The sequence below is a fragment of the Meriones unguiculatus genome, chromosome 10 (genome assembly GCF_030254825.1).
Source record: "Meriones unguiculatus strain TT.TT164.6M chromosome 10, Bangor_MerUng_6.1, whole genome shotgun sequence".
Lineage (NCBI taxonomy): Eukaryota > Metazoa > Chordata > Mammalia > Rodentia > Muridae > Meriones > Meriones unguiculatus.
The window spans coordinates 67,544,802-67,570,463 of NC_083358.1; the positions used below are offsets into that span (position 1 = coordinate 67,544,802).

Here is a 25,662-nt window from a genome sequence, read left to right on the forward strand (position 1 = left end):
CAAGCTGAGCTTTAGAATAACAGAGTTCAAAGTAAGTGTAAATAGCTCATTTTAGAAATGAATCTTTAAAACAGTTTGTTTTTCCTATAAGACATTTGTAGGACCTAGCAACAAATGACATAACTTTCATACAGCCTGTGACTATTTAATACAGGAGCCTTCATCTGTGCAGTGATAGCAGGTTTCCATAATGCTTTTATGTTTTAAACATGGCTCATTTCTCCTCATCTATGTAAAATATTATTTGAATGAAATGCTCCAGTTCCAGAATGTCCTTGGCATTAAAAAGGTCCTTCTGTGGTTTTAAATTTTGCAGTTGTATATTGAATATGTAGTAATGTTTTTATACCAAATGAGCTTAAAGAAAAATTTTGGTAGTTTTTAATGTGATCAGTGATTCCTATTTTCTTTCACCTTCACTGAATCCTTTTTGAAGGATCCTAAACATGACTAGAAATAGAACAGTCTGGGAAAAATTCAGTTTTTAGTTTAGCTATGATACCTAGGTATCGGAATGACATTAAGAGATTACATTACAGTTGCTCATGTTGCTGCTTTTTTTTTTTTTTAACTTCATTTGAGAATCCCCTCAAGAAGGTAGAAAAATGCCAAGTGGGAGAACATCTTGCAGGGCCCCAAAAGAAGCCTCAGCCTTGGATATGATAGACATCTTTATGAATCTGAACTAGAAATTTTGTCTTTTGAGAATGCTGCTTTAAAATTTATGTAAAAAATATGAGAGCAAGAGAAGTGGCTTTGTTGGTCACTCAAGTGCTGGCCGCGCAAGTGCGGTGACCTGAGTTTGGAGCCTCAGAACTGACATTAACAGGAGAGACCAACAGATCTTGAGGGTCAGTGGCCAGTCTGCCTCGCTGAAAGGGGGAGCTCCTGGTTTAATGAGGGACCTTGTCTGAAAAGGTAAGGTGGAGCATGACTGAGGAAGATGTCCTCCAGGCAGCCTCTGACCTCTGCTCAGACACATACCAAAGGCTGAAGGAACCTCCAAACCATGATACCATTATCATATCACAGAGTGTCACGGTGTATAGCAGAGTGTACCGAGGTGGAGTTAATATGCAGAGTGCATGTCTGTTGTGTGTATTTCTGCCCTTGACAAATAACGCTTGACAACTACGCTTGACAAATATGCTTGACAAATAACTTAGATACTGGGGAGGCTATATTATTATTTTTTTTCTTTTTCATAAAATTGTTGGGCAAATGATGCTGTTCCAAAAGCCATGGAGAAATGCTTCTTTCAAAACTTAGTAGAAAACAAAACAAAACTTAGTAGATAAACAAAAGTTATTATCAGAAGGGACATGACAAAGGTCACACTTGTCATTCCTTCTTCCTGTGTATTGGGCACCCTTTGAAGTGATTCTGATAAAAAAAAGATCAGAACATAAATTATTATTTTTTGCATTACAATTAAGCATCTTTATTTTCGTGTGAATGTTTTACTTAAAATTTCTGTTCAAAGACTTAACTATTAGAAACTCTTCAGTAACATGAGATCAGTTAGGATCGATCTTATGTACCCAGCAAACAGATGAGTCACTAAGACCCAAAAAACACAGGAAGTACTCTGTATCGGCACTTAATGGAAGTTTCTTTTTAGATGTGTTTTTTCTGTTCAACTTCAGTACATACCTCTGTGCTAATGTGTGAGGAGAATATGAGTAATAAACACATCCCTTTTGCTCCATTGGGGGGAGGTGATGTTTCTTTGAGTCCAATAATATATATAGTCAGTATCCACAGTTAAGAAATGCTTAGCTACATTTTTTAAAATTTCAGATAAGATAGTATTGAAACAGATCACAAAGAACTCTTGACATAGGCCTCCTCATGAAAGCATTTCTATCTGAATTCTGTCCTAAAGTGCATTGACACTGTGCAGTATACTCATTTGGGTACTTGTGTCTGTCCTAAAACTGTCACTATGTCAAGGCTTTAAGTTCAATAAAGGACAAAACAGTTTCCTACACACAAGAGGGTGTCTGTGCTATGAATGTACTTGTTCGATGCAAACATTTCTTTACCACTTGATAAACTACACACAACTGGAAGTTTATTAGTTTAAAAGTTTAGACTAGGCCTGGAGAAATGGCTCAGTGGTTAAGAGCACTGTCTGTTCTAGAAGTTCTGAGTTCAATTCCCAGCAACCACATGGTGGCTTACAACCATGTATATTGGGATCTGATGCCCTCTTTCTGGCATGTAAAATGTAAAGTAAATAATTTAAAGGTCTGGAGAGATGGCTCAGAGGCTGAGAACACTGGCTGCTCTTCCGAAGGTTCTGAGTGGCTCATAAACATCTGTCCTGTTATCTGGTGCCCCCTTCTGGTGTGCAGGCAGAATGCTGTATAAATAATAAATATATTTTTAAAAGTTTAAACTAGCTTGGGACTATGCTTTTAAGCTATGAGCTATTCCTATTTTTACCCGTTAATGAAGCAGTTAGGACTTTTTATAGTACAGTGTCTGGGTTATAAAAAGGATACTGCTGAGCCAAAAATGTTAGTGATAATTACAAAATCGTATTTGAAGGTGACAGAAATAAATTTATTTACTAAAAGTCATTAAATTTTTTAAAAATCATACTCATTTTTTTAATGTGGCAGACAACACTCAGAATTGCTTAGCCCTGCAGGGTAACCTGAATATTGATTTGGTAGAAAAGCTTGTTAAGGATTTGGCATTCAGCTTGAGCGAATGAAGTAAGCGTCCTGTAACTGGATACAGCTCGAGTTTTAATTGAGGGGCTCAGATTTTTAATTATAGATATTTTATAGTGTTAATTTTTTGAAGATTTTTATTCCTGGTTTTTTTTTGCATAGAAAATATTTTATTGTAATATTGTTTCTACGATGACAAAATTGGGAGGGTGGCCAAAAAAGTTGATAATTCTCATGTAATGAAATGCTACGTAGCTACTAAAAATACTGACTTAGGAGGCAAAGGCAAGTAGATCTTTGTGAGTTAGCTTTGTCTATAGACCAAACTGCAGGCCAGCCAGTGCTGCAGAGTGACACTTGGACTCATTAAAAAACAAAAACCTGAAGTTATTGTCTTCATCACTGCTCTGCTGCTGTGAAGAGACAGCATGACTATGGTTAATTCTTATAGAAGAAAGAGTTTAATTTAATTGAGGCTGGCTTACAGTTTCAGAAATTTAGTCTGTTACCGTCATGGCAGGGACCATGGCGCCACACTGGCAGTCACCATGCTAGAGAAGGAGCCGAGAGTTCTACACCCACATCTGAAGGTAACGGAAAGAAAAAAAGCTGTTCCTGGATTGTTAACACTTGCTAAACCTCTGCAGCTTCAGAACACAGAGTATGTTTGCTCCGCTGTCCAGCTGTTAGCACAGGCGCTCCCCGACTGTATCACAGCCAATCCGTCATACACCCGACGACAGCGTATGTGGGCATGGCACTCAGTACACCTGTCTCCTGAAGAGCGTGTCGAGCGCCTTGAAGTACCACTTACTTCACCATGATCGCGTAGCTGATGGAGAAATGTGGCCCTCTGCTTTTCAAGCTGGCGTCACAAGATAGACATGCTGCCCGGGCAAAAACCAAAAGTGCTGCTAGTTCCTCCTGAATCCATACCGCTTCTTTGCCATTGTGAGTCAGGGATCTTAAATCAACCCTTTGAAGTCAGACTATCTGTAGTACAGTGTTTGGGTACAGAGTTCCTCGGGTTGTATAGTATCCAGATACCGGATACCTTAATATTACCGAAAGTTTTGATTAATAAAATCAGTAGTTGGAGGAAAACTGTGCTGTCTAAAAGCAATCCTTCATTATGTGTTTGAAACACAGAAAATTCTTTATTGTTGTATTAGTAGATATTCTCTATCCAGATAAGGAGAAGGGAAGGACGCTGCATACAAAGAACAAGTACCATTTCCCATGGTATTTGCAAACTTAGGAAGTCTGTATATGTGTACCTGGAAACTGCAAACATAATCTTAAGTAAACCACTTAGAGATCAGAATAACACATTGTGTGGGAACTTGTCAGTTCATGCTCACCCTTGTCAGCTACAAATAGGCATGTTGAACCAGCAAGTAATAGAAACTCTGCTTAAAGGTTTAATATTTTTCTCTTGGTTGGCTGGTTGAATTTTTAAACAGAGTCTCATTATGAAGCCTGGTTGGCCTGAAACTTTCTCTATGGACTAAGCTGTCTTCAGACTCACAGAGATCCACTGCCTCTTTCTCACTGGTATTAGGATTAATGGTGTGTACCACCATTACTGGCTAAATATTTTTCTTAATACGGTTGTGCTAGAGACGCAAAATAAAAGGGGAAGATTGTTAACTACGTTGAAACAAAGTTCTAAATGGTGATAAGCAGTAAAGACTACATTTCTTAAAATGCAAACTGTTATAAAGTGAAGGTAATAAACACGCTACCAAGAATAGGTTTCTTCTCATGTATTATTACACAGTCGATGGCTTTCTTCAGGTGACCTTATGTGTACCATAGCTATATATTTGAATATATGCTTTCACTGAGCACTAGCACTAACATTCTCCAATAGCTGTGGTAGTGCCATTTGTTGAAGGTAGGATTCCTTGTGATATAAGAAAATCTATCCCTTGGCGACTTCATTGAAGGGTTAGTCACAGAGTTTATTAAACTTAGTACTTAAATCAGCCGATTAAAATAGGTCTCTGAGGTGTTTTCTGTATTTTAAAGATTGTTGGTGGTCTGGCTAGAATCCTTGGTGGGCAGAGAGGTGTTAGCAGGCCTAGCAACCTCACCTGATCTCTGGATCCCAAAACGTGACAGGAAAGAAACAACTCCCAATAATGCCCTCTAACCTCACATTTGCACAGTAGGTACACACACACACACACACACACACACACACACACACGTTTAAAAATATCAAGGTCATTACACATGAAATTTTATCTACCACTTGTGCTTCTGTAGGTTTCATTTAATATTTTTGTTTTGAGAGAAAAAGAACATAAAGTTGGGTAGACAGGGAGGTGGGGGTCCAGGAGGAGTTTGGAGATACGAAAGAGCAAAACATACTGTATGGAAAAAATTTAAATAAAATTCTATAAACAAAGAATTTCTTCAGTTTTAAATGACTTTAATCATAGCAGCTGTGCTTATTTTGCATTTTTAAGAGAAGACATTTATCATACTTGTGCAAGTGCTATGTGTGTATGATAAATGTGTATATATAGTATCTGTTGTAGTCCAAGGGTACAGAGCAGTGAACTAAGCATTGTTCTTGGAGTCTGCCTGTTAGGTTTTATCAGCTTGACTCCAACTAGAGTCATTTAGAAGAAGGAACCTCAACTCAGAAAATCCTTTTGTAAGATTTGTTTTTTAGGCACATGATGATTATGTGAAGTTATATCACTATATTGATGATTGATGTGGGAGGGCCCAATCCACTGTGGGGGATATCATTCCTGGGCATGTGGGCCGGGGTTTTATGAAAAAGTAAGCTGAGCAAGCCAGTAAGCAGCATTCCTCTGTGGTTTCTGTTTCAATTTCTGCCTCCAAGTCCCTGTTTGATTTCCTTAGCTTCAATCAGTGATGAACTGTGCTAAGGACATATAATAAACAAAACTTCCCCTACCCCCCACCAACAAAAGCAATTTATTTTTATCATAAAGTTGATTTCCTTAGTGAATCTAACCCAGTTACTTGGATTAGCTTCTTTTTCTTCACATTTAAAATAGAAGTAAGAGAAAATAAGGAATGATACTGACTAAAACATATTCTGTTCCAAGTTGTGTTTATCCAAGCTGTGTTTTGGTGTTCTTTGATCACTGTTAGTATTTATATAAAAATGCTTTGCACACAACCAATCTTAAATCCAGTGAGGTTTATTGGATGATCTTGAGATGGAGAGAGAGGAAATGGGGGAGATATGCTGGGGGGAGGGGGTGCCCCGACAGAGAGAGGGGAGAGCAAGAGAGCCACAGTGAGAAAGAGTAAGAGAGTGACAGTGTGGCAGAATGGTCCTTTTATGGAGCAGTTGAACCATGCCTGCCAGGCAACACTTGACACTATAGGTTGCTAGGCAACCCAGAAGCAGGCTGCCTAAATACTAACAATCACAACACACAGGAGCCTTTCCTTAACTATTAGATATTTAGGAAAAGTTTTGCTTCATGTGAGGCAAAGTTACATCCAAAGTGTTATTAAGATAACTTGGTGCTTTTATGTATTTTCTATATGCTCTTTTTTCTTTTTTTTCATATATATATATATATATAAAACTGTAGGGGGAAAAAGCTGAAAAAAGTAAAATTGTGTCTTGTGTCTTTCAATGTACTACATTAAATATATTCTCTAAACATTTTCTATGTTTGTAAAGACATGGGCCGTATAACATCTTTTAAATCCCAGTCTGTCGAGTTGAGTGTATTCAGTGAAAGTGCAGCTGATTTTTTTGGGATATTTATTCTTTATGCTTTGCTAACTGCTGCACTTTATTAACTGCCTCCTAGATATTGTTTTTGTTGTTAAAAGATTTTTTTACTTCCTGTGCATGGGAGCTTTTGGATCCCTTTGCTGAATGAGATAGAATTAATGCAGTTCTGCTACAAATGTCTTTTTACTTACAAATGTTTTGTTCTTAATCTCATGTGGCCCAGTGTTGCCATAATTACTTAGCTTTACCTTCTTTAGCATCAACTTCTAAGTACAAAGAAATTTAAATTTTATCTTAGTAAAATGAAATGGTTGAGCTACTTTGTCAGTGATTTTAATAGCCTCATACTTAAAATTTGGTGTTGTATCACTGAAATCATACTTTACTGTCAGTACCTAGGTTCCTGGTGAAGTTATGACTGGTTATTTAGCGCTGTAGTGTTACCTGCGTGTACTGTTAACTAAGCACAGTGGAGGAACAAACACTGGCTTTGTATTTTCTAACCTGTTTTGTTTTCTGTTGTTTTGTTTTTCTGTATTTGCCTAAAGTCTGGATTTAAGGCAGTTAATCAAGAACAGTGGGTATTATTTTCAAGATTTTCATCATTGTGAAACTTTTGAGTGGCAGTGTTAGTTTTCTGATAGCCTGCCATAGTCTTCTAAAAAATATTAAGAATTCCCAAATTGGGCTTTTAATTAATAATAAATGGGATTAAGTAATTAGAAGAAAAAAAAAAAAAACAACAGTTCCTTGGGAATGGAAGGCTGCTCAGAACTCCAGCCAAGGAAGCAGGTAGGCTAGCTACAGCTCTTCACCTCTCCCTCAGCTCCTCCAAATCCATTCCCACTGTCCAGCCTTATTTCCGGCTCTGCAGCGGACCACATGCTGTGGCCTCTCCTCCTCCCCCAGCTCCATCTTCAGTGACTATACAGATCTTCCCCTATCCCTGGCCCCAACATCATCTGGTTCTCCCTGGGAACCCACAGGCCCCATGCCCAGGGAAGCTGGCAGGCTAAGTGCAGCTCTTCCCCTCTGCCCCAGCTCCTCCAAATACAATCCCTCAGTCTCATCCCTAGCTCTGTGCAGACCACTTGGCTGCATTCCCTGACTATGGGAAGGTCTAGGCCACTGCACTCAAGGAAGCAGGCAGGCTAACATCAGATCTTCACTTCTTCTTTCATCCGCTGAGTATATTTCTCCTGGTCTCATCCCCACCTCTACAGCACACCACCTGCTGTGGCTTCCCTTTGTGACTCCCATTTCCAGTAGATCACACAGATCTTTCCCTTCAGACTTCCTTCACCCCACTCACTGCTTTATTCCAGTCCCCTATTTCACCAGACACTCCCTGGGAACCCGCAGGCCAGTTTGGTCAGAAAAGCAGGTAAGCTGCCTGCAGCTGTTCATCTCTCCTTTCTTTCCTCCCCATCCCCCATTCTCATAACCCAGCTCAGCATCAGACTTACTGCTGTGGCTTCTTCTTATTCCTACCCCATTCCCAGAAGAGTATCAGATCCTGGTGGAACACCTGCTTCCTCCCTCCTCCTAGCACATCCCTACTCCTATATCTCACCACCCAACACCTGGAAACACATGTTACCAGGAACCTCCAGTGGCCACACCTGCCAGGATCCCAGAGGGATTCCATACCAATCAACACATAACTACCACCCACCCCCTCACAAGAGCCAGAGACCACAACAGAAACCAAAGATCCCCACTCAACAAAGATAAGACCATATATCAGCACCTAGAATTACAATGTTACCAAACCAGGATGCCAGCATAAAAACACAATAACAGCCAGGATGATATGTCTCTACTAGAGCCCAACAACCCCACCACATCAGACTGAGTACTGCAGCATAGCTGAAGCACAATAAAAAGACTTTAAAATAGCCTTTATGAATAAGGTAGAGGTCCTTTAAGAGGAAATGAAAAAACACTTTTAAAAAATCTTATGAAATCACAAACAGTGAAAGGAAATAAGACCCTTAATGACCTGAAAGTGGAAATATAATCAATAAAGAACACCCAAACTTTGGGAAATGTGGAAATGAAAAATTTAGGGACTTGAACAGGAACCTCAGAGGTAAGCCTTACCAACAAAATACAGGTGATGGAAGACAGATTCTTGGGCCTTGAAGAAACAATAGAAGAAATGGACATCTCCATCAAAGAAAATGTTAAATCTAAAACACACATGGCACAAAAAACATCCAGGAAATCTGGGATGCTATGAAAAGACCAAATCTGAAAATAATAGAAATAGTGGAAGGAAAAGAAGCATAGGTCAAAGGCACAGAAAATATTTTTAACAAAATTGTGAAGAAAAAATTCCTAACCTAAAGAAGGAAATGCCTATCAAGATATAGTAAGCATAGGGAGAAAAATAATAGTAGACCAAAAAGGAAGTACCCTCAGCACATAATGTTCAAAATACTAAACATATGGAACAAATAAAAAAATTAAAAGCATCAAGAAAAAGACAAGTAACATATAAAGGCAGACCTATTAGAATAACACCTGAGTTGGCAGTGGAGTCTCTAAAAGCCAGAAGGGCCTAGACAGATGTATGATATAGGCTCTAAGAGACTACAATGCCAGCCCAGATACTTTGAATCACCATAGATGTAGAAAATAAGACATTCCGTGTTAAAGCCATTTAAACAACATCTGCAAACCTAGCCCTACAGAAGAGACTAAAAGGAAGAGGTCAACCATGCCTAAGAAAACACAAAGAATAAATCCAAAAGAAGCAAATCAGAAGAACCCACACAGCCCACAACCACACAATAGGGACTGACAAACGCTACTTATTGATAAATTTCAACATCAGTGGTCTTACTTCCCCCAATAAAAAGACACAGACTAACAATGGATGCAGAAACAAGATCCATCTTTCTTATGCAGTCAAGAAACACAGCTTAGCATCAAGGATAGACATTACCTTGGGGTAAAGTCTTGGTAAAAGATATTGTAAGAAAATGAATGTAAGAAGCAAATTGGAGCCATTTTTAATATCTGACAAAACAGACTTCAAACCAAAACGAACCAGAAGAGATAGGGATGGACTTTACATATTCATCAAAGGGAGAAAAATCCACCAAGCAAACATTCCAATTTTTAGCATCTATGTTCTAAACACAGGGACACCTAAGTTTATAAAAGAAACATTACTACAGCTTTGATAACATGTTGATATTCACACTGATACTGGGAGACTTCAGTACCCAAATGTCACCAATAAACAGGTCATCGAAACAAAAAAACAAACATGCTGGAGCTAACTGGTACTGTAAACAACATTTCACCCAAACAAAAGAATATGCCCTCTCAGCACTTCCAGTTGACCACATACTTTATCACAAAGCAAGTGTTGACAGATACAAGAAAATTGGAGTCGCATTCTGTATCCTGCCTCAACTACCGTGGGTTAAAGCAGGACATAATAGCTTACACTCATGAACTATGAACAGCTCACTACGGAAACCAAAAGACGGGTCAAGACAGAAAGGGGGCATAACAACAGACACTAAGGAAATCTAGAGAATTATAAAGACGTAGTTAAAGACCAAATTGGAAAATCTAAAAGAAATGGATAATTTCCTCTGTACATACCTCTTACCACAGTTAAACCATGATTTGATAATCAGTTTAAACAGACCTGTAACTGCTGATGAAATAAAAGCAGTAATTAAAGGTCTTTTAACTAAAGAGAAGGAAAAAAAAAAAGACTAGGGCTGGATGGTTTTGGTGCAGAACTCTTCCAGACTTTCAGAGAAAATACCAGCACTTCTCATATTATTGCTCAAAATGGAGTCATGAGGTACATTGCCCAGTGGTTTTTCTGAGACCACAATTACTATGATATGCAAGCCACAGACCAAATAGAGAATTACAGACCAATTTCCCTTATGAACATAGATGCAAAATTTCTTAATAAAATGCTTGCAAACTGTATTTAAGAATATATCAAAATGATTGTGTACTATGATCAATTAGGCTACATCCTACAGATAAACAGGTAAATTGATGAATGCAATCTACCGTATAAATACACTGAGACAAAAGTCACATGAACTCATTGGATACAGAAAAGGTATTTGATAAAAATCCTTCATGATAAAATTTCTGGAGACTTTTATACAAGGGACATTTATCTGTGTAATAAAGGCAGTTTACAGCAAGCCTATAGTCATAGCCAACATCAAGTTAAAAGGAGGTAAACTCAAAGCAATTCCAGTAAAATCGGAAACAAGGTGGCAGTAGTAGTCGTCAATATAGTACTTAAAAGTTTTAGAGCAGACAACTAAAGGAGATCAAGGGGAGATAAGTTGGAAAGGGAGAAGTCAAAAGTACCTTTATTTGCAGATATTATACATAAGCAACACTAGAGAGTCCATTGGAAAACTCTTATAGCTGATTAACACGTTAAGTGAAATAGCTGGATACAAAATTAAATCACAAAAGTCAGTAGCTTTCCTATATACAAAGCACAAACATACTGCAAAAGAAATCAGGGAAACAACACCTTTCACAGTAGCCTGAAATAATAGAAAGTAACTTGAGGTAATTATAACCAAGCAAGTGAAAGGCTTTTTTGACAAAAACTTTTAAAACACTGAAGAAGTTATCTGAAGATAGGAAGACCTCCCATGCTTATGGATTGGTAGAGTTAATATAGCAAAAATAGCCATCCAACCAAAAGCAACTTGCAGATTCAGTGCACTCCCCATCAAAATTCCAGCACAGTTCTTCACAGAGCTTGAAAAGGCAATTTTTCAGCTTTGTATGAAAACAAAACAAACAAAAAAAGATAGCTAAAACAATCCTGAAAAATGAAAGAAATGCAGGAGGTGTCACTATCCTGTATAGCTGTACTACACACTATAGTAATAAAACAGGATGCTATTAGCATAACAACAGACATGTTGAATGGTGAAATCGAACTGCAGGCCCAGACATAAATTCAGATACATGTGGTCACCTGATTCTTGATAAAGAAGCCAGAAATACACACTTAAAAAAAGAAAGGAAAGTCTTGCTAGGCATGGTGGTGCATGCCTTTAATCCCAGCACTCATAAGGCAGAGGCAGATGGATCTCTGAGTTCAAGGCCAGCCTGACCTAGAGAATGAGTTCTGAGACAGCCAAGGCTACACAGGGAAAGAAACCTGTCTCAAAGAAAAAAAGAGAGAAAAACAGCATCTTCAACAAATGTTGCTGGTCACACTGGATGTCCTCACGTAGAAGACTGAAATAGATCCAAACTTACCACCTGGCACAAAACTCAATTCCAAAAGGATCAAAGACCTCAACATGAAACCAGATACACTGAACCTGATAGACGAGAAAGAAGGAACTAGCCTGAATGTGTCGGTACGGGAAAAGAATTTCTGAGCAAGGATCATTAGCACAGATAGGAAAGTCAACAGTTAATACATGGGACCTCATGAAAGTGAGGAGCTCTTTCCCACAAAGCAGAGGACACTGTCGTGTGGACAGAGCAGCAGAGTGGGCAGAGATTTCCACCAGCCTCGTAGCCGCACTTTCATGAAAGACAAACTGCTGTGTTAAGACTACTTTATTTTCAAACCCCGAAAGAACTTTGAATTCTTTATTAACTTTTTAACATGAGTATATTGGTTGAGCTCCCAGTATTTCTCAAGACTAACAAATCTTGATTTTGCTTTTTTTCTTTTTGAAGTTTCTGTGTGTCACTGAAATATATAACCTGGGGATAAATGGGACATTCTGAGTGTGAAACACAGGTGCATGTTTTGTTTCTTAAAAACCTCTTCAAATAATGGATTGGAGGTTTATTTTTTAAAAATTTTCATTGTAGTTTTATGCCCTCAGCACTGGGCTTAGAGTGAAAGAAACATCTCTGTTCCTGGCAATAAACAGAGGATTCTGTTTGGAAAGTGGAAGTCAGTCTTTACTTGCACAGTGCATTTTTGTAGCCAGGTACCACTACTCACCCTCAGTAACTTGTTACATTAGCTTTCACTTCAGTATCCATGAGCTTAATCTAGCCTAAAGTCTGCAATGCAGCATCCCTGAAAGTATTTTTAATATTCATATCCTAGAATGGAGGATGCAGGTGTTTCATTAAGTCGCAGGTGGGTCTTCAGTCTCTACTATTATGCCCAAATGGTTTTTGAACCAGTTTGTAATAGTCCATTCCATCGAGACTTTTCTGCTTTTTGGTTTTCCATGTACCAGCTACATGCTGTTTGTTTACTTTAGATTGGGGTTTTAATGCGATATCCTACTTGTATTTCTAATTGGCTATTTTTTTATGTTTGTTTTTTTTTAAGTCTTAAACCAGTAAGGTTAATAATATTTTAGCATTGTCTGCAGAAGACTTAGGAATATGCTAAACATGTTCTAAACGTAAGAAACTTGTTTTTAGTAACTGATTAATATAACTGAGTTATTGGTATTTCAGCATACATTCGTGCACCTCTAGTCTATACCAGTGTTTTAAACATTAAACTTAAAATTCAGGGGGATAAAGGTTCCTCAACTTGAGATCTTCTCTCCAGATCTCCATTCTTTGGAGTTTCCATGAATGTGACCTGAAGAACTTGGAACCATTGACATTCAAGTGTAGGTAGGTAAGTGTTCACACCAGCGCATGCGTTGATTGCCTTCTATCTCTTTGTACATGCATCTGTATTGCACCCCCTCAGTGCCTTTCCCCCTCCCCCCGTAGATCATGTAGGGCCTGTGTCATCTTGATACAGTGTAGTTTTGTGCTTTGGTTAGTATTTGTCTGTGGTGTGTGTCAGGGGCAGTTGTGGAAAATCTTCAGGCATTTATGATGTTGTGTTGTCTAAGCACTGCCTCACACAGACATGTCTGCTGTGTATGGTTCTGGGTTGCACTGTGTGAGTTTCTTTGTTTGTAGAACCTCTGACAGAAGCTCATCTAGAGTTGTTGGTGTTTGTTGAGGGCAAATGTCATAGTCTCATTCTTGTTTCACGAACTGTTCATTGTGTCCAGAAAATACAAATTACTTGTGGTTCTACAAATTTCTTCCTGTTGGTCTTTAGAAGTCTTGCTCTTGATTTGGTTTATGATAGCCTGGAAGTCAGCTGTTCTCTGTTGAAGAACATTCACAAGCTTCCTTTGGACAAACAAAAAGTACCAGTGACAGAGTGATTTGCTTCTATCAGTAAGAATATCCCACACAAATAAAATCCCTACTTAATTGAAGACTTACTTAATGGTAACATACACAGTTTTACTTGAAATAGACTGAATCTGGAATAGTCTCCTAGGCTCGTAGCCTGATTAAATAAGCAAACGAGAAAGTAAGACGCTTTATTTAAAGTAATTTCTTTCAAAATATCTGGAACCAAAACCTACTTGTAGCATGTTTTCTGTTGTTGCTGGAGTTTTTTTCCACCTGTATCTATTACGTCTGACAGTTACTTCATTAAAATTTAGAATTTTTTCCCCTGATTTCGTCCTTACACTCTCAACTCTTAAAAAAAAAAAAAAAGGGTAATTCTTTGACAGTGACTCTTAAATGTTTGGTCTCTGAGCCCTTTTAGATTCCTAAAAATATGAAAGATCTTTAAGATTTTTTTTTATTGTGTGTCTAAGTTATTACTAGCACTGCTTATAGTGATAGAAATTAAAATTTAAGTATTTACTGTAACATTTTTAAAGTGATAAGCCCATTACATGTTACTGTGAACAATCTATGAAAAGTGTTTTAAAAATAATATTGCTGAGAATAATATAGCATTTTTACTGTGAATATTGTAACCAGAAAAAAATACAGAAGTTATTTTTTAGTGTCACTGCCTGGGTTCAGCCAGAGTGCCAGTGTTTTTACCAGTCATTCTTTTCACACCATCAGCACACGTGTCACCATGTTGAAAAAGAAAAAGAAAATACTGTTATTTGTACAAAACAGAATTATTATTTTTTTGGCAGTTTTTGGAAGGGTTTCAACAGTGTTCCAGGATACCTCTATCCATAAAGTATCTGCTTATTAAAGTCCATTTTTTTTCTCCTCTGGCTCTTCAATATCCAAGGAGAATTTATGTACACTGTGAGAAAATTTAGAGTCATCTGAACATGATTATTGCTTTTAGTGTGCATCAGAGAAGCAGATATAAAAGAATGGACACAACTGGTCCAAATGAGTCAGTCCAGTTGGATAACTGTACATTTTCTCTTGTGTGTGGTATGTGTGTTTTATGTGAGTATATAATTGATTTGGCTCCTGAGTAGTTTTTAAATATGTTTTCAAAAAGCAATTTTTTGCAAATTACAATGATTCACACCATTAGGCTATGCTAGTCTTCTTAACAGCCTACTATAAGTCAGATGTTCCTGACTCGTATTTTAAAGACTTTCTTAAGCTCTTCCTTAATTTTTTTCTTCTTTACCCTGAGACCTAAATTGATGACATTTTTAAAGTAGTCCAAGGAAGTGACAGAGATGCCAGGTTAGGAGAGTGTCAGGAGCCTCATCCTCTAAGCGGCAGCATCCTGTTGTGTTACCTTATGCGTATACTATCACTCCTCCAGTGCCCCTGCACTGCTGGGTGTTTGCAAAGCTCAGTGACAGTACTGAGGGGGTGTGCGATGCTTCTGTAAGCAGTCGAAAGCAGAGTTTGACTCACTCAATGCATGCGCTAGTGCTCACGCTTACGTACCTGAGACTTAGTATTCAGCAGCTCTGCAGTATGTGACAAGATAGTGAGAATGAGTAAATAGTACTGCTAAAGGGCAAAGGTTGCTGGGTTGGTCTGCCTGTACCAGTGCTACTGGTAAGTAACCAGAGTGATTACTGACTTGGAGAGGTCCCTGGTGCATGGTCATTACAAACAGTACACCGGAAGTGTTCAGCCTGTGTAACACGCTGCACTGTATTCTGTAGCATAAATCATTCATTTAAATGCCTCATGATAGATTCAGGAAAGTTTTTTTACATCAAAATTTGTAAAAGCAAATTATTTCATTGCATAAACGTTGTTTCCTTCATTTAGGATAAACTTCATAATTCCGCTGCCAGTTTTGAAAAGTTCCATTAGATTGTTTGAACTGTAAAGGTAGCCCTGCTGTTTTCTCGGGTCTACATTCTATTCTTGTTTTGATAAAAGGCCCCTTTCTAGTACAGACAGGACCCAATAATTAAACCAGATCATTAGCCATAATTACCTACTCGGTTTTCAGGGACAATTATTAGTCTTTGACCATCTCTTCATAACTCATTTTAAAAGCCACAGAGATTAACAACAGAGACCACCAGGCAAAGAGTGAGTTGGCGTGTGAAACAGCTCAGCCCTGCACTTGTGTTCTTTTCTGGTAGTCACCCACTCACACCCTCATCTGCACGTTAAGAGCTGTGAAGAGTAAAAAAGGGATCAGTGGCTATCAGGGATTTGTGCTATGAAGAAAGTGTGTTTTGTAAGAAACGATTTTGTCTTTACCTCCCAGATGTATAACTAAATAATTTTTGAGAGAATTGTTAGCTTTTAGATAGCATATCATTTTTAAGGTGAGGGGGTCCCACCTTGGAAAGGACGCTACTGTCCTCAGATCTACGGTTGTCAGTAGTACTTGTGTGAACTCAGGGGTATCTCCTTCTCAGCTTCTTCTAAGAGGTGCTGCTCCCAGTGTTCATTAGGGCTAATTTACCTTCAGCCTTGCCACACGTGTTTTATTATCACTGCCTGTGAAGAAACGTTATGGAGATAGAAGGCATGTTTAGTGGCGTAAAACTAATTAGTTCCTTAGAAACTGAACAATGGCAGCGTTGACTTCACTCTCTTCACCCCTCAAGTCATCGCCTTATGCGGATGGCCTGACTGTAATTAAGTAAAACTGATAAAGACATACTTTAGGTAACTCTTTTCCCCCTTGCTAAAACTGCATTCTTTCCTAGCCATCATCACAGAACGCTCTGCTTCCAAATATCCAGAACCAGCCACTTGACTACTGTTGATGTTTTCTCTCATTATGAAGGAACTGTATTTTAAAAATTCTTCTCTTCATTCTTGGTCTCTCAACTTCCTGTTTTCCTTAGGTTTTCCATATATTCTGTGAGTTGCTGTTACACAGATGTTTCTAACCTTTTCATTTAAAGCCAGTGGTGTTTTAATATTTATAGATCTTAAAAGCCTGATCATCAAATGTACTAAAGCTATATGAAGACCCCATTTAGAAGAAAAAAACGTTGGTTTGATAATATTTTATTTTAACAATTACTTTATTTCTAAATTCCTGCTAATCATTGAAAAGATTAAAAACTTAGGTCTTCTCAACTACTGTGATTTAAATACTCAAGTCAGTCAAATGGGTGTAGTTGGACTGGAGATGGCTCAGCCCCTAAAGGTAGGCTCACAGCCAAACTGGCAAATGAATGGACTTCATGTGCCTTAATTGTAATTCCAGAAGAACTGAGTTACAGAAGGTAACGCATGCTTTCTGTTTGATAATACAGGTCCTTCTTCCCATTTTCTCTTCTGTTTCTACAGATTCCCTTCAAGCTCAGCTTATCAATATGGGCGTTATCCCAACCTTAGTGAAATTACTGGGCATCCACTGCCATAATGCGGCTCTCACAGAAATGTGTCTTGTTGCATTTGGGAATTTAGCAGAACTCGGTAAGTCTACACTATAAGTCACAAGTGTTGTTAACTCATTAATGCTCTTACAGTGGCTATTTACTTCATGAACCTGGGATTCAGTTAAATTATTTTAGTGAGTCTTCTAAGTATTCAAGATACTTTCTTAAACATTAAAAAAAATCCAATTATACCTTTTTATTAACTTGTTTACAACTATGACTTTTGCTTCTCTGATTATTGCTGTATGTATTAGGATTTAAATTTTAGGAGCTTTGCATATATAGCCCAGTAGAGTGCTTGTAAAACTTGACAAGAGGCCTGTGGCTCTAGTCATACCAGCACACACAAAAAATAAACATAATTTTTTAATAAATTATTTGATAGACCCTTAAAAGCATTAGCAAACTAAAGTGCTTCCTTGTCTTTTCACAAAATTCCTAGAAGTGACAGGTTTTATGTTGAGAGGGTGTGCGCCTGTGTGCATGCAGCACAGATTGAGTGTGGAAGGCAGAGGGTCGCTTACTGGACCTGCTCTGGCCCTTCTGCAGTGTGGGTCCCTGGGATTGAACTCATGTTGAACTCAAGTGCCTTTACCCAGTGAGCCCTCTTCCAAGCTCCTGTGTATTTGTGTATGAGTATTATAGAGCAAAATTTCAGGAACCTTTGAAAACAAGACAGGTAGAACAAGACCAACGCTGCAGACATTTCTTTATAATAACAAAAAGGGTGGATTGCCTCAGCCCTTCCTCTCTTTTTTCTGTTCCATCTTTTTCTCTATTTCCTGTATTTCCTTCTTCTCTCTCTCTTTCTCGTTTCCCCTTCCAACTTTTGGGATGAATCATTCCCACAGCCATGTTTATAATTCATAATGTTTACAGAAAGGCGTTGGTGTTTTGCCGTAACTGTTAAAGCATAAATATATTTATTAATCTTCCATTTTATAATGAAACAAAAGGCCCCTGGACTTTACTATTAGCTTTTCTAAAAGTTTGTGTTCTTTGTACACTATAAATCAGAACCTTTTTAGTACTTCAGCTTGACTCAAAGCTTAAACTAATAGAATATCTGTCTGTCTGTGGGGATCTGATGACAACTTTGGTAAATCTTTCCACTGTAAGTTCCAGATATCAAACTCATGTCATCGGGTTTGTGTGGCAAATGCTTTTACCTACTGAGCTATCTTTCTGCCCTGGAAATATTTTTTAAAGTCTTTCTCTCTCTTTCTCCCTTTTTTTCCAGACACTTTCTCTCTTTAACTGTCATTCAATTTCATTTTTACATACAAGTAAAAAAACACTCCTTTCATGGTTATATTTCTAAATCTTGTAAATGCTTCAACTTGAGGAATATGCAAAACTGCGACATGACTTCATAGGAAGGAAGTTAAGCGGCCAGCTTGATCTCTCCCGTGTTTTCACTGGGCCCAGGGAGCCCCGAGGGTTTCAAGGATTGAGAACAGGAGGATGTGGCTGCATTGACTCCATTTTACCAAAAGCATGTACAGACATAGGTGACCTCATGAGAAAAAGCCATAAGCATTCAGGGATGCGTCTGACTTGTGGAAGTCAAAAAGTAGAGGCAGTGGAGATAGAGGATGTGATTAGGGAAGCTGTGTGTAAAATGAAATTGAATGGCAGCTGAAAAGGCGAGTGCTTTATATCTAGATTTTTAGGTGCTGGTTGAGAGTGAACTTCTGGAGGGGAAGGGTTAGACATTCTAAAGGGGACAGGATGAGGCTTCAAGAACACTGGTGAATTGGCTTTTAAATATTACCTGTAAGCTTGTGTCTTAGTGATAGAATACATGCGCAAGGCCTTAAGTTTAATCTCTAACACTGCAAAAACAAGTAACAAAAATTCAGGAGTCATGTCAGAAACAGGGCAGAAGCATTTCAGTTAAGTGGTACTAACGATGCAACAGTGTCATCTTTTCTTCAGCAACATAAAATATACTGTTCTGAGCAATTTCCTCCTTTGCATGAAGGCCTTGAAAGTATGAATTTATGACTTAGTGACTTTATCGTTGCTATAGCTACCTATACGTTATGCCAGGGAACTCATTTTATGGCCTCAAATGTAACTGGGTCAGAACATTTTCTCTAAAGTTTTAGATATTTTCTGTTTCAAGGGCATTAAAAGCCAATTTGATTGTTTCCTGTGTATGAAGAGCTGTGTGTTCAATGACAGTACAAAATGACTGAGTATCAAAAATAATAGGAAAAAAATTCTGGGTTTAATTTTGTTTGCTTACTCTAAATTCTTTTCTTATTTTTCAGAGTCGAGTAAAGAACAGTTTGCTAGTACAAACATTGCTGAAGAGCTGGTAAAACTGTTCAAGAAACAAATAGAACATGATAAACGAGAAATGATTTTTGAAGTTCTAGCTCCATTGGCAGAAAATGGTAAGGAAAAAAAGACCTTTTAATGTTCGATTGTTTAGAGTTCTTCAGGTTCTTTCTTTAAATATTATTTAATTTTATTCTCTGCATTGATATGAAGGTGTCAGAATCTATGGAAATGGAGTTATAGATAGTTGAGGTACCATGTGGGTACTGAGAATTGAATCTTGGTCCTTTGGAAGAGCAGACTGCTTTAATGCCAGTTCTTAATTCAAAACTCTTTATGCTATTAATGTTGCTATATTTTATTTGTGTATCTCTAACATCAGCTATATTATCTCTTCCATGGCTGTATCTAAATTTAGAGAAGCTGCTTTCCAAGTTTGATTTTAAAGTCTTAACAAAGATGCTTCTGCAGTTATTTTTTGCTGTAATGTAGAAGACAGATGAGGGCTAGGATGATGGTTCAGTGGATAAAGTCTTTGCCACTCAAGCATCAAGTCCCAGAACCCATGTAAATGTCATGTGTGGCAGTGAAGAGAGGTGGAAACAGGCAGGTCTTTGGGTGCTGGCTCCCAGACAGCCTGTCCAGTTAGCACACGTTAGGTTCAGTGAGCCATCCTGTGTCAAAAAACAGGGTAAGGGATGATTGAGGAAGACTACTAGTGCCGACATCTGACCTAAACATGCACTGTCACACACAGACACACAGAATTTTAAGAAGACAAATGAGGTCAAGAGATTAAACTCCACTTAGGAACATCCATAAAGACAAAAGATGATAACAGCTAGGATTTCTAGCCCTGTCAACAATGAGGATAAACATCCTCATTGGGCAAAACATCTTAAGAGAGGGGCCCAAAAAGGTAAGAGTATATAAGGAAACAAACCAGCGCTATAAATGAGCTTTTAAATATAATGTCTACTGCATACTAAGAAGAGCCAGACACCGACTGACAAGGCAACACACTAAATTTATAAGAACCAAGAGACAACCTCAAATCTCCAGATGCTACAGTTATTATCCACTGCTATAACGTAGGAATAGTGGGAGCTAATAAGGTTGTATTTGCTGAGTAAAGTGCTCACTGGGCAAGTGTGAGGACCCAAGTTCAAATCCCAGAACCGACATAGCACCATGCACCTGTAATCCTAGTGCACCTAGAACAAAATGGATGACAGTAGGCTGCTGTGCCTGGCAGTTAAGAGAGAGACACTGTCTTGAACAAGGCAAGGTGGGGACCAACACTTGAGGTTGTCCTCTGGCCTCTACATGTGCATCATGATCATCCACACTCCAAAACACACGCACACACACACAGGAGGAGAACAGGTCACTTACTATGTCCAGAGGGAGGAAAAGCAATCTGAAAAAAAAAAAAAAATCAGAATGGAAGCTTTAAATAATAACAGTGCAACACTGCAGACTTAAAACTTAAACAAATAGAAATTCCCAGATTGAATTTTCCAACCAAAATTAATGGTTGGATTAATTTTAATGGCAAGTTTAACAGCCAGTTAGATACAGTTAAGTCAGGGAACCCATAAACTGAAACATGGGTAGAAAGAAACTCTTGAATGAAGTCCAGGAAAAGGAGAAACAGTTACACAAAGGAAGATAGATCATCATAGATATTCTGGAAATGTATAGTGCAGAGGCAACATTTAAAGACGTGTTGGCAAAGAAGATCTAAAATTGCAAAAGACACCAAGTTCATGGCCAGTGTGGTAGACATAACAAGCTTTTAGACAGCCAGGGCCGCCACAAAGAGGCCCTGCCTCAAAAAGACTTAAAAGGAAGTGCGTATATGCACATAATATAAAATACACCACAGAATACAGAGATAGACTCTTTGCTAAACAGTACTTGAAACACAAGGAAAAATATAGTTGGAAGCACATTCCCATTGCATTTTTTTTTTCTCCTTGAGATGGGGGTCTTTCTGTTACTTATCTCGGCTGTTCTGGAAGTTACTTTGTAAACCAGGCTGGCCCTGAACTCAGAGTCCACCTGCCTCTGCTTTCCAAGTGCTGGGATTAAAGACATGCACCACTATACCCAGCTCTGCATAAATTTTTAAAATTGATTTTAAATAAGGTCCTGGTTTCAATTTGCAATTTAAAGCTAGAAAGTTTATCTTTAAATATAGCAGGCAGGTCCTTAAGCCAAGCCTGAAAACCTGAGTTCAGTCCCCAAAGCCACATTATATAAGTAGAGAACCAATTCCCGCAAGTTGTCCTCTATTCTCAACATGGGCATACAATACACACAGTCTCAATCTCTCTCTCTTTTTCTCTCTCTCCAATGTAAAAATACAAAAAAAAAAATAAAAATATGTCTCTTTTTCTTTCTCTTTTTCTCTCCAATGTAAAAAAAAAATACAAAAAAAACATTTAAAATATATTTTCAGTTATATAAAGTTAAATGAAAAATAAGAGCTGATGTAGCTCAGTAGGTCTTAGGAATGGTTATTTATTTGGTGAAATAATAAAATATGGGAGTGATTTATTGTAACAACCAGGTTTATAAGCTTGAGATACAAAGGGGAAGGACTCCTGATCAGGAAGAAATGTATAGAGGGACTTCTTGGATTATTGACAATTTCTCGATCTGGGTAATGGAAAGTAACTGTCTTTTTCATAATCGCTTATGTTTAATATCTAGTTTTCTGCAGCTATGGCTTTTCTCTGGCTTTTAAGAAAAGGTTCTATGATGGCTGATCTTGACTGCCAGACTGATTGGCTTGGGTTGAGAAGTTGCTAAGGTTAAAGCATAGCTCTGACTGTGTTTCTGAGGGTTTCCAGGATTAACTAAGGGGTAGAGACTGCCCTGACACTGTGCAACAGCTTTCTAGTGATACCCCTACCTCAGTGTGGCTGAAACAGGAGCCAAAACATAACCAGCCCTCCTTTGTTTATTTAATATACGGTAGGTTATTTAACATGCATATTGACACACCTCTACATTCATGCATATGCATTCAAACAAGTGAGAAAGATAGTCCTTGTGTGGAATGGTGTTGATAAATGTGCTAGAATGGCTGCCTTGCCAAACATTTCTGGCTCATCTTAACTAAGGCAATTTAAGGTTTCTAAATCTGTGATTACAGTCAAACTGTAAAAAGAAAGATCTGCAAAGATTTTGGCATATTTCACATGTTCTAAATGCCTTAAATCTTGCTTTTCAGGAGAAAACTTCTTTTTCATCTCATTCAATAGTTCTACAAAAGTAAAATGTGGCCCTGATCTTCAACTGTTATGTCAAAGAATTACTGTAACCTCCTTACAGAATATCCATACAGCAGTGTTTTTATTTATTTCCTGTTTTCTCCACCTAAAGGCAGCTGAATAACTGCAGGGTACAGTGATAGACCCTTGAAAACTTGTCTCTGTATTAATTATTTGCATCTTAATGATTTTTTTCTCTTTTGCTATACAATAAGAGCAATTGTGACTTTGTATCTGTATGGTTCAGGCTTTAGAATCTCTAAAATTTTTGTCTTAATTGTAGTTTTCAATTCTAGTTTCTGCACATCTTTAGCCCTAGTGCTCTGTAACCAAGGAAACAGCCTACTTTAAGTATGGCCCAATACAGGTGCATTTTCACAAAAGTATTTTGTATATTTAAAGATAGTCAAAGGAAGTTACATAAAAGAATAAATATTAAGTGTATGTATATTTTAAACTCTTTCACGGGACAAGCTGAAACTGCCACTGCTGTGTGTGACATCCATACAGCTTATGGGAACCAATGACTAAAGTAAACTCCAAATAAAACAGCAAAATTAAAATTTTTGACAGATAAATATGGCTACAAATATAAAATCCTCAAGAACATAAGTGGTATAGTAATAGAACAAGGTAGGAGGACTACAAAACAATAGACTTAGTGTAGGGGTAAAGTTGCTATTGCAGTCAGGTGTTTTAAATGAAACTATTATATAAATTCTTTTTCTGAAATAACATAGTTTATCAATTAACCATGAGAGGACTTAATTTTTTTCCTTTCAACTGTATTATGAACATTTTAAAGATATATTATGAAATAGAATTTAATATAAGAAACCCCCATATACTCATGACAATATATTTTTTTAAACAATGAGCTTTATTTTTAAAAGATTAATTTATTATTTATACAGTGTTCTGCCTGCATGTGTGCTTGCAGGCCAGGAGGGGGCACCAGATCTCATTATAGATGGTTCTGAGCCATCATGTGGTTGCTGGGAATTAAACTTGGGACCTTTGAAGAATAGCCAGTGCTCTTAACCCGTAAGCCATCTCTCCAGCCCTGAAGTTATCTTTTTATTCAAAACCCGTAGTAGATGTGTTTTAATATTACATAACAAATATGTATGTGTATTATAGACATATGTGTGTATAATATGCTATTGCCTTCTAGCATAATCATGGTATATAAAGTATAGTGATATTGGTTGCTGTCAGAACTAAGAAAGACCTGATTTATTTGAGTACTGTAAGACATTTTGAGAGGATAAATAATTTTGAATAGAAAAATGATGTAAGTTTTGTGTAATCAAGCTGGGCCATCAAATACTAAAGCTTGAAACTCAAGTGTTCAAAGGTAGGTTTTTGGTTTTTATTTAAGTTGTGCATTAACTAACCTTAAAATATGCTAGTTAAAATTCTTCATAACAGATCACTTATACCAAAGGGCCTGTGTCATCAAATCTTCTGTTTTTGTTCACATTGTTCTTTAGATGCTATTAAACTACAGCTGGTTGAAGCAGGTTTGGTGGAGTGTCTTCTAGAGATTGTTCAGGAGAAGGTAGATAGTGACAAAGAGGACGACATTGCTGAGCTTAAAACGGCTTCAGATCTAATGGTTTTATTACTTCTTGGAGGTGAGTTTTAACTTTGCCAATCAAAGAAAATGGTCATCAGACTCTTTAGACCTATTGAGCCGTTTGTCAACACTGTGCTAGGCATCTTCTTGTTTTCTTCTTTTGTTTACTGTTGCTGTGATGGCTTTGAAACTATATGCCTATGAAAAGGACAAGAAATGACAAACTCAAGAAAAAGTTATGTCTTTGCTGTCTATCTTCCAATATTTGAAGACCTATCATGGAGGAGAGGACTATGACACCAGAGAACTAAAGACTGGACAGTTCTTGGAAACTTGAACTACAAAATTCATAAACTCCAGTGTCTGATTTCTATTCATAACCTATTATAATATTGCCCTCATTATGAACCTAATGTTTTATGAGGTGTCTGTTTTCCTAGTTGGATATCTGCTTTGGAACATGGGCTTGTTACTCCTAATTATATTTCTCTTATTTAACTATTTGTTTCATTTCCTTCCAGATGAATCCATGCAGAAACTTTTTGAAGGAGGAAAAGGCAGTGTGTTCCAAAGGGTGCTTTCTTGGATTCCATCAAACAACCACCAGCTGCAGCTTGCTGGGGCATTAGCCATTGCAAATTTTGCCAGGAATGGTATGCACATTAGCTATTCCTTGTGAATAAAGTGTTCTGCGGCTTTTAAGTTTCTGCTCCTCTTTCACATATACCAAAAGTGTACAGTTTAGAAATGTTTGTGTGTTGTTTCATTAATCTTTTAGGACTGAAATATTTGTAGTGAATTTACCAACAAATAACATTTTGTATAGTCATTTGAATTCTGAAGTTTAAAGATCAATGATCATGCAAGTGGTTTTGAATGCTTTGTGCTTCAAGTTTAATGAACCCACGCATATACATCTAATGGGAGATATGCTCTTTTTCCAGTCATGTTGTTTTGGCTTTAATAATCTAAATATTCCTTCTTGGATTATTGGGTTGTAACTTTATACCCATGTTTACACATGAGTAATCCTGTGGGTATACAGTATTTAGTTTATTAACATTTTAAAGGCACTGTACCTTTTAGCTTATGAAATCTTGGTGCTTTTGATAGTTAATCTGAAAACTCTTACTTTTACTAGGAGATAAGGAGTAATTCAGTTCTGCTCCCATGTGCGCACTATTCATATATGACACAGGTTGAATGTCCCTTAACCCCATATGCTTGAGACCTTAAGCATTGTAGATTTTGGATTTTCTTAGATTTTGGGATATTTATGTAGACATTAGGCAATATCTTGGTCAGAAGACCCAAACCTAAACATGAAACTTGTGTTTCCTGTACATGTGTGCATGCAGCCTGAGAATAAGTTAGGTGATATTTTTAGAGCCTCTTGACTGTGCTTGCTTGATCACATGGATTCAGTTATAGAGTCTGTACACTCAGAGTCATGTCAGTAACCCACATTCTCAGGCTTTAGAATATTTCAGACTTGGAAGTTTTG

General features: G+C 37.6%; 1 protein-coding gene across 4 annotated transcripts in view; it reads left to right on the forward strand.

Moving 5' to 3' along the window:
• Window positions 1-25,662, forward strand: part of Rap1gds1 (Rap1 GTPase-GDP dissociation stimulator 1) — a 123,544-nt gene that overhangs the window by 81,193 nt on the left and 16,689 nt on the right. For all 4 annotated transcript variants that reach the window (XM_060392633.1, XM_060392632.1, XM_060392635.1 and 1 more), the window contains 4 exons: window positions 16,921-17,049; window positions 19,289-19,414; window positions 24,073-24,216; window positions 24,680-24,811. In XM_060392633.1, the coding sequence (XP_060248616.1) occupies window positions 16,921-17,049; window positions 19,289-19,414; window positions 24,073-24,216; window positions 24,680-24,811 (531 nt within the window). The remainder of the gene's footprint in view (window positions 1-16,920; window positions 17,050-19,288; window positions 19,415-24,072; window positions 24,217-24,679; window positions 24,812-25,662) is intronic.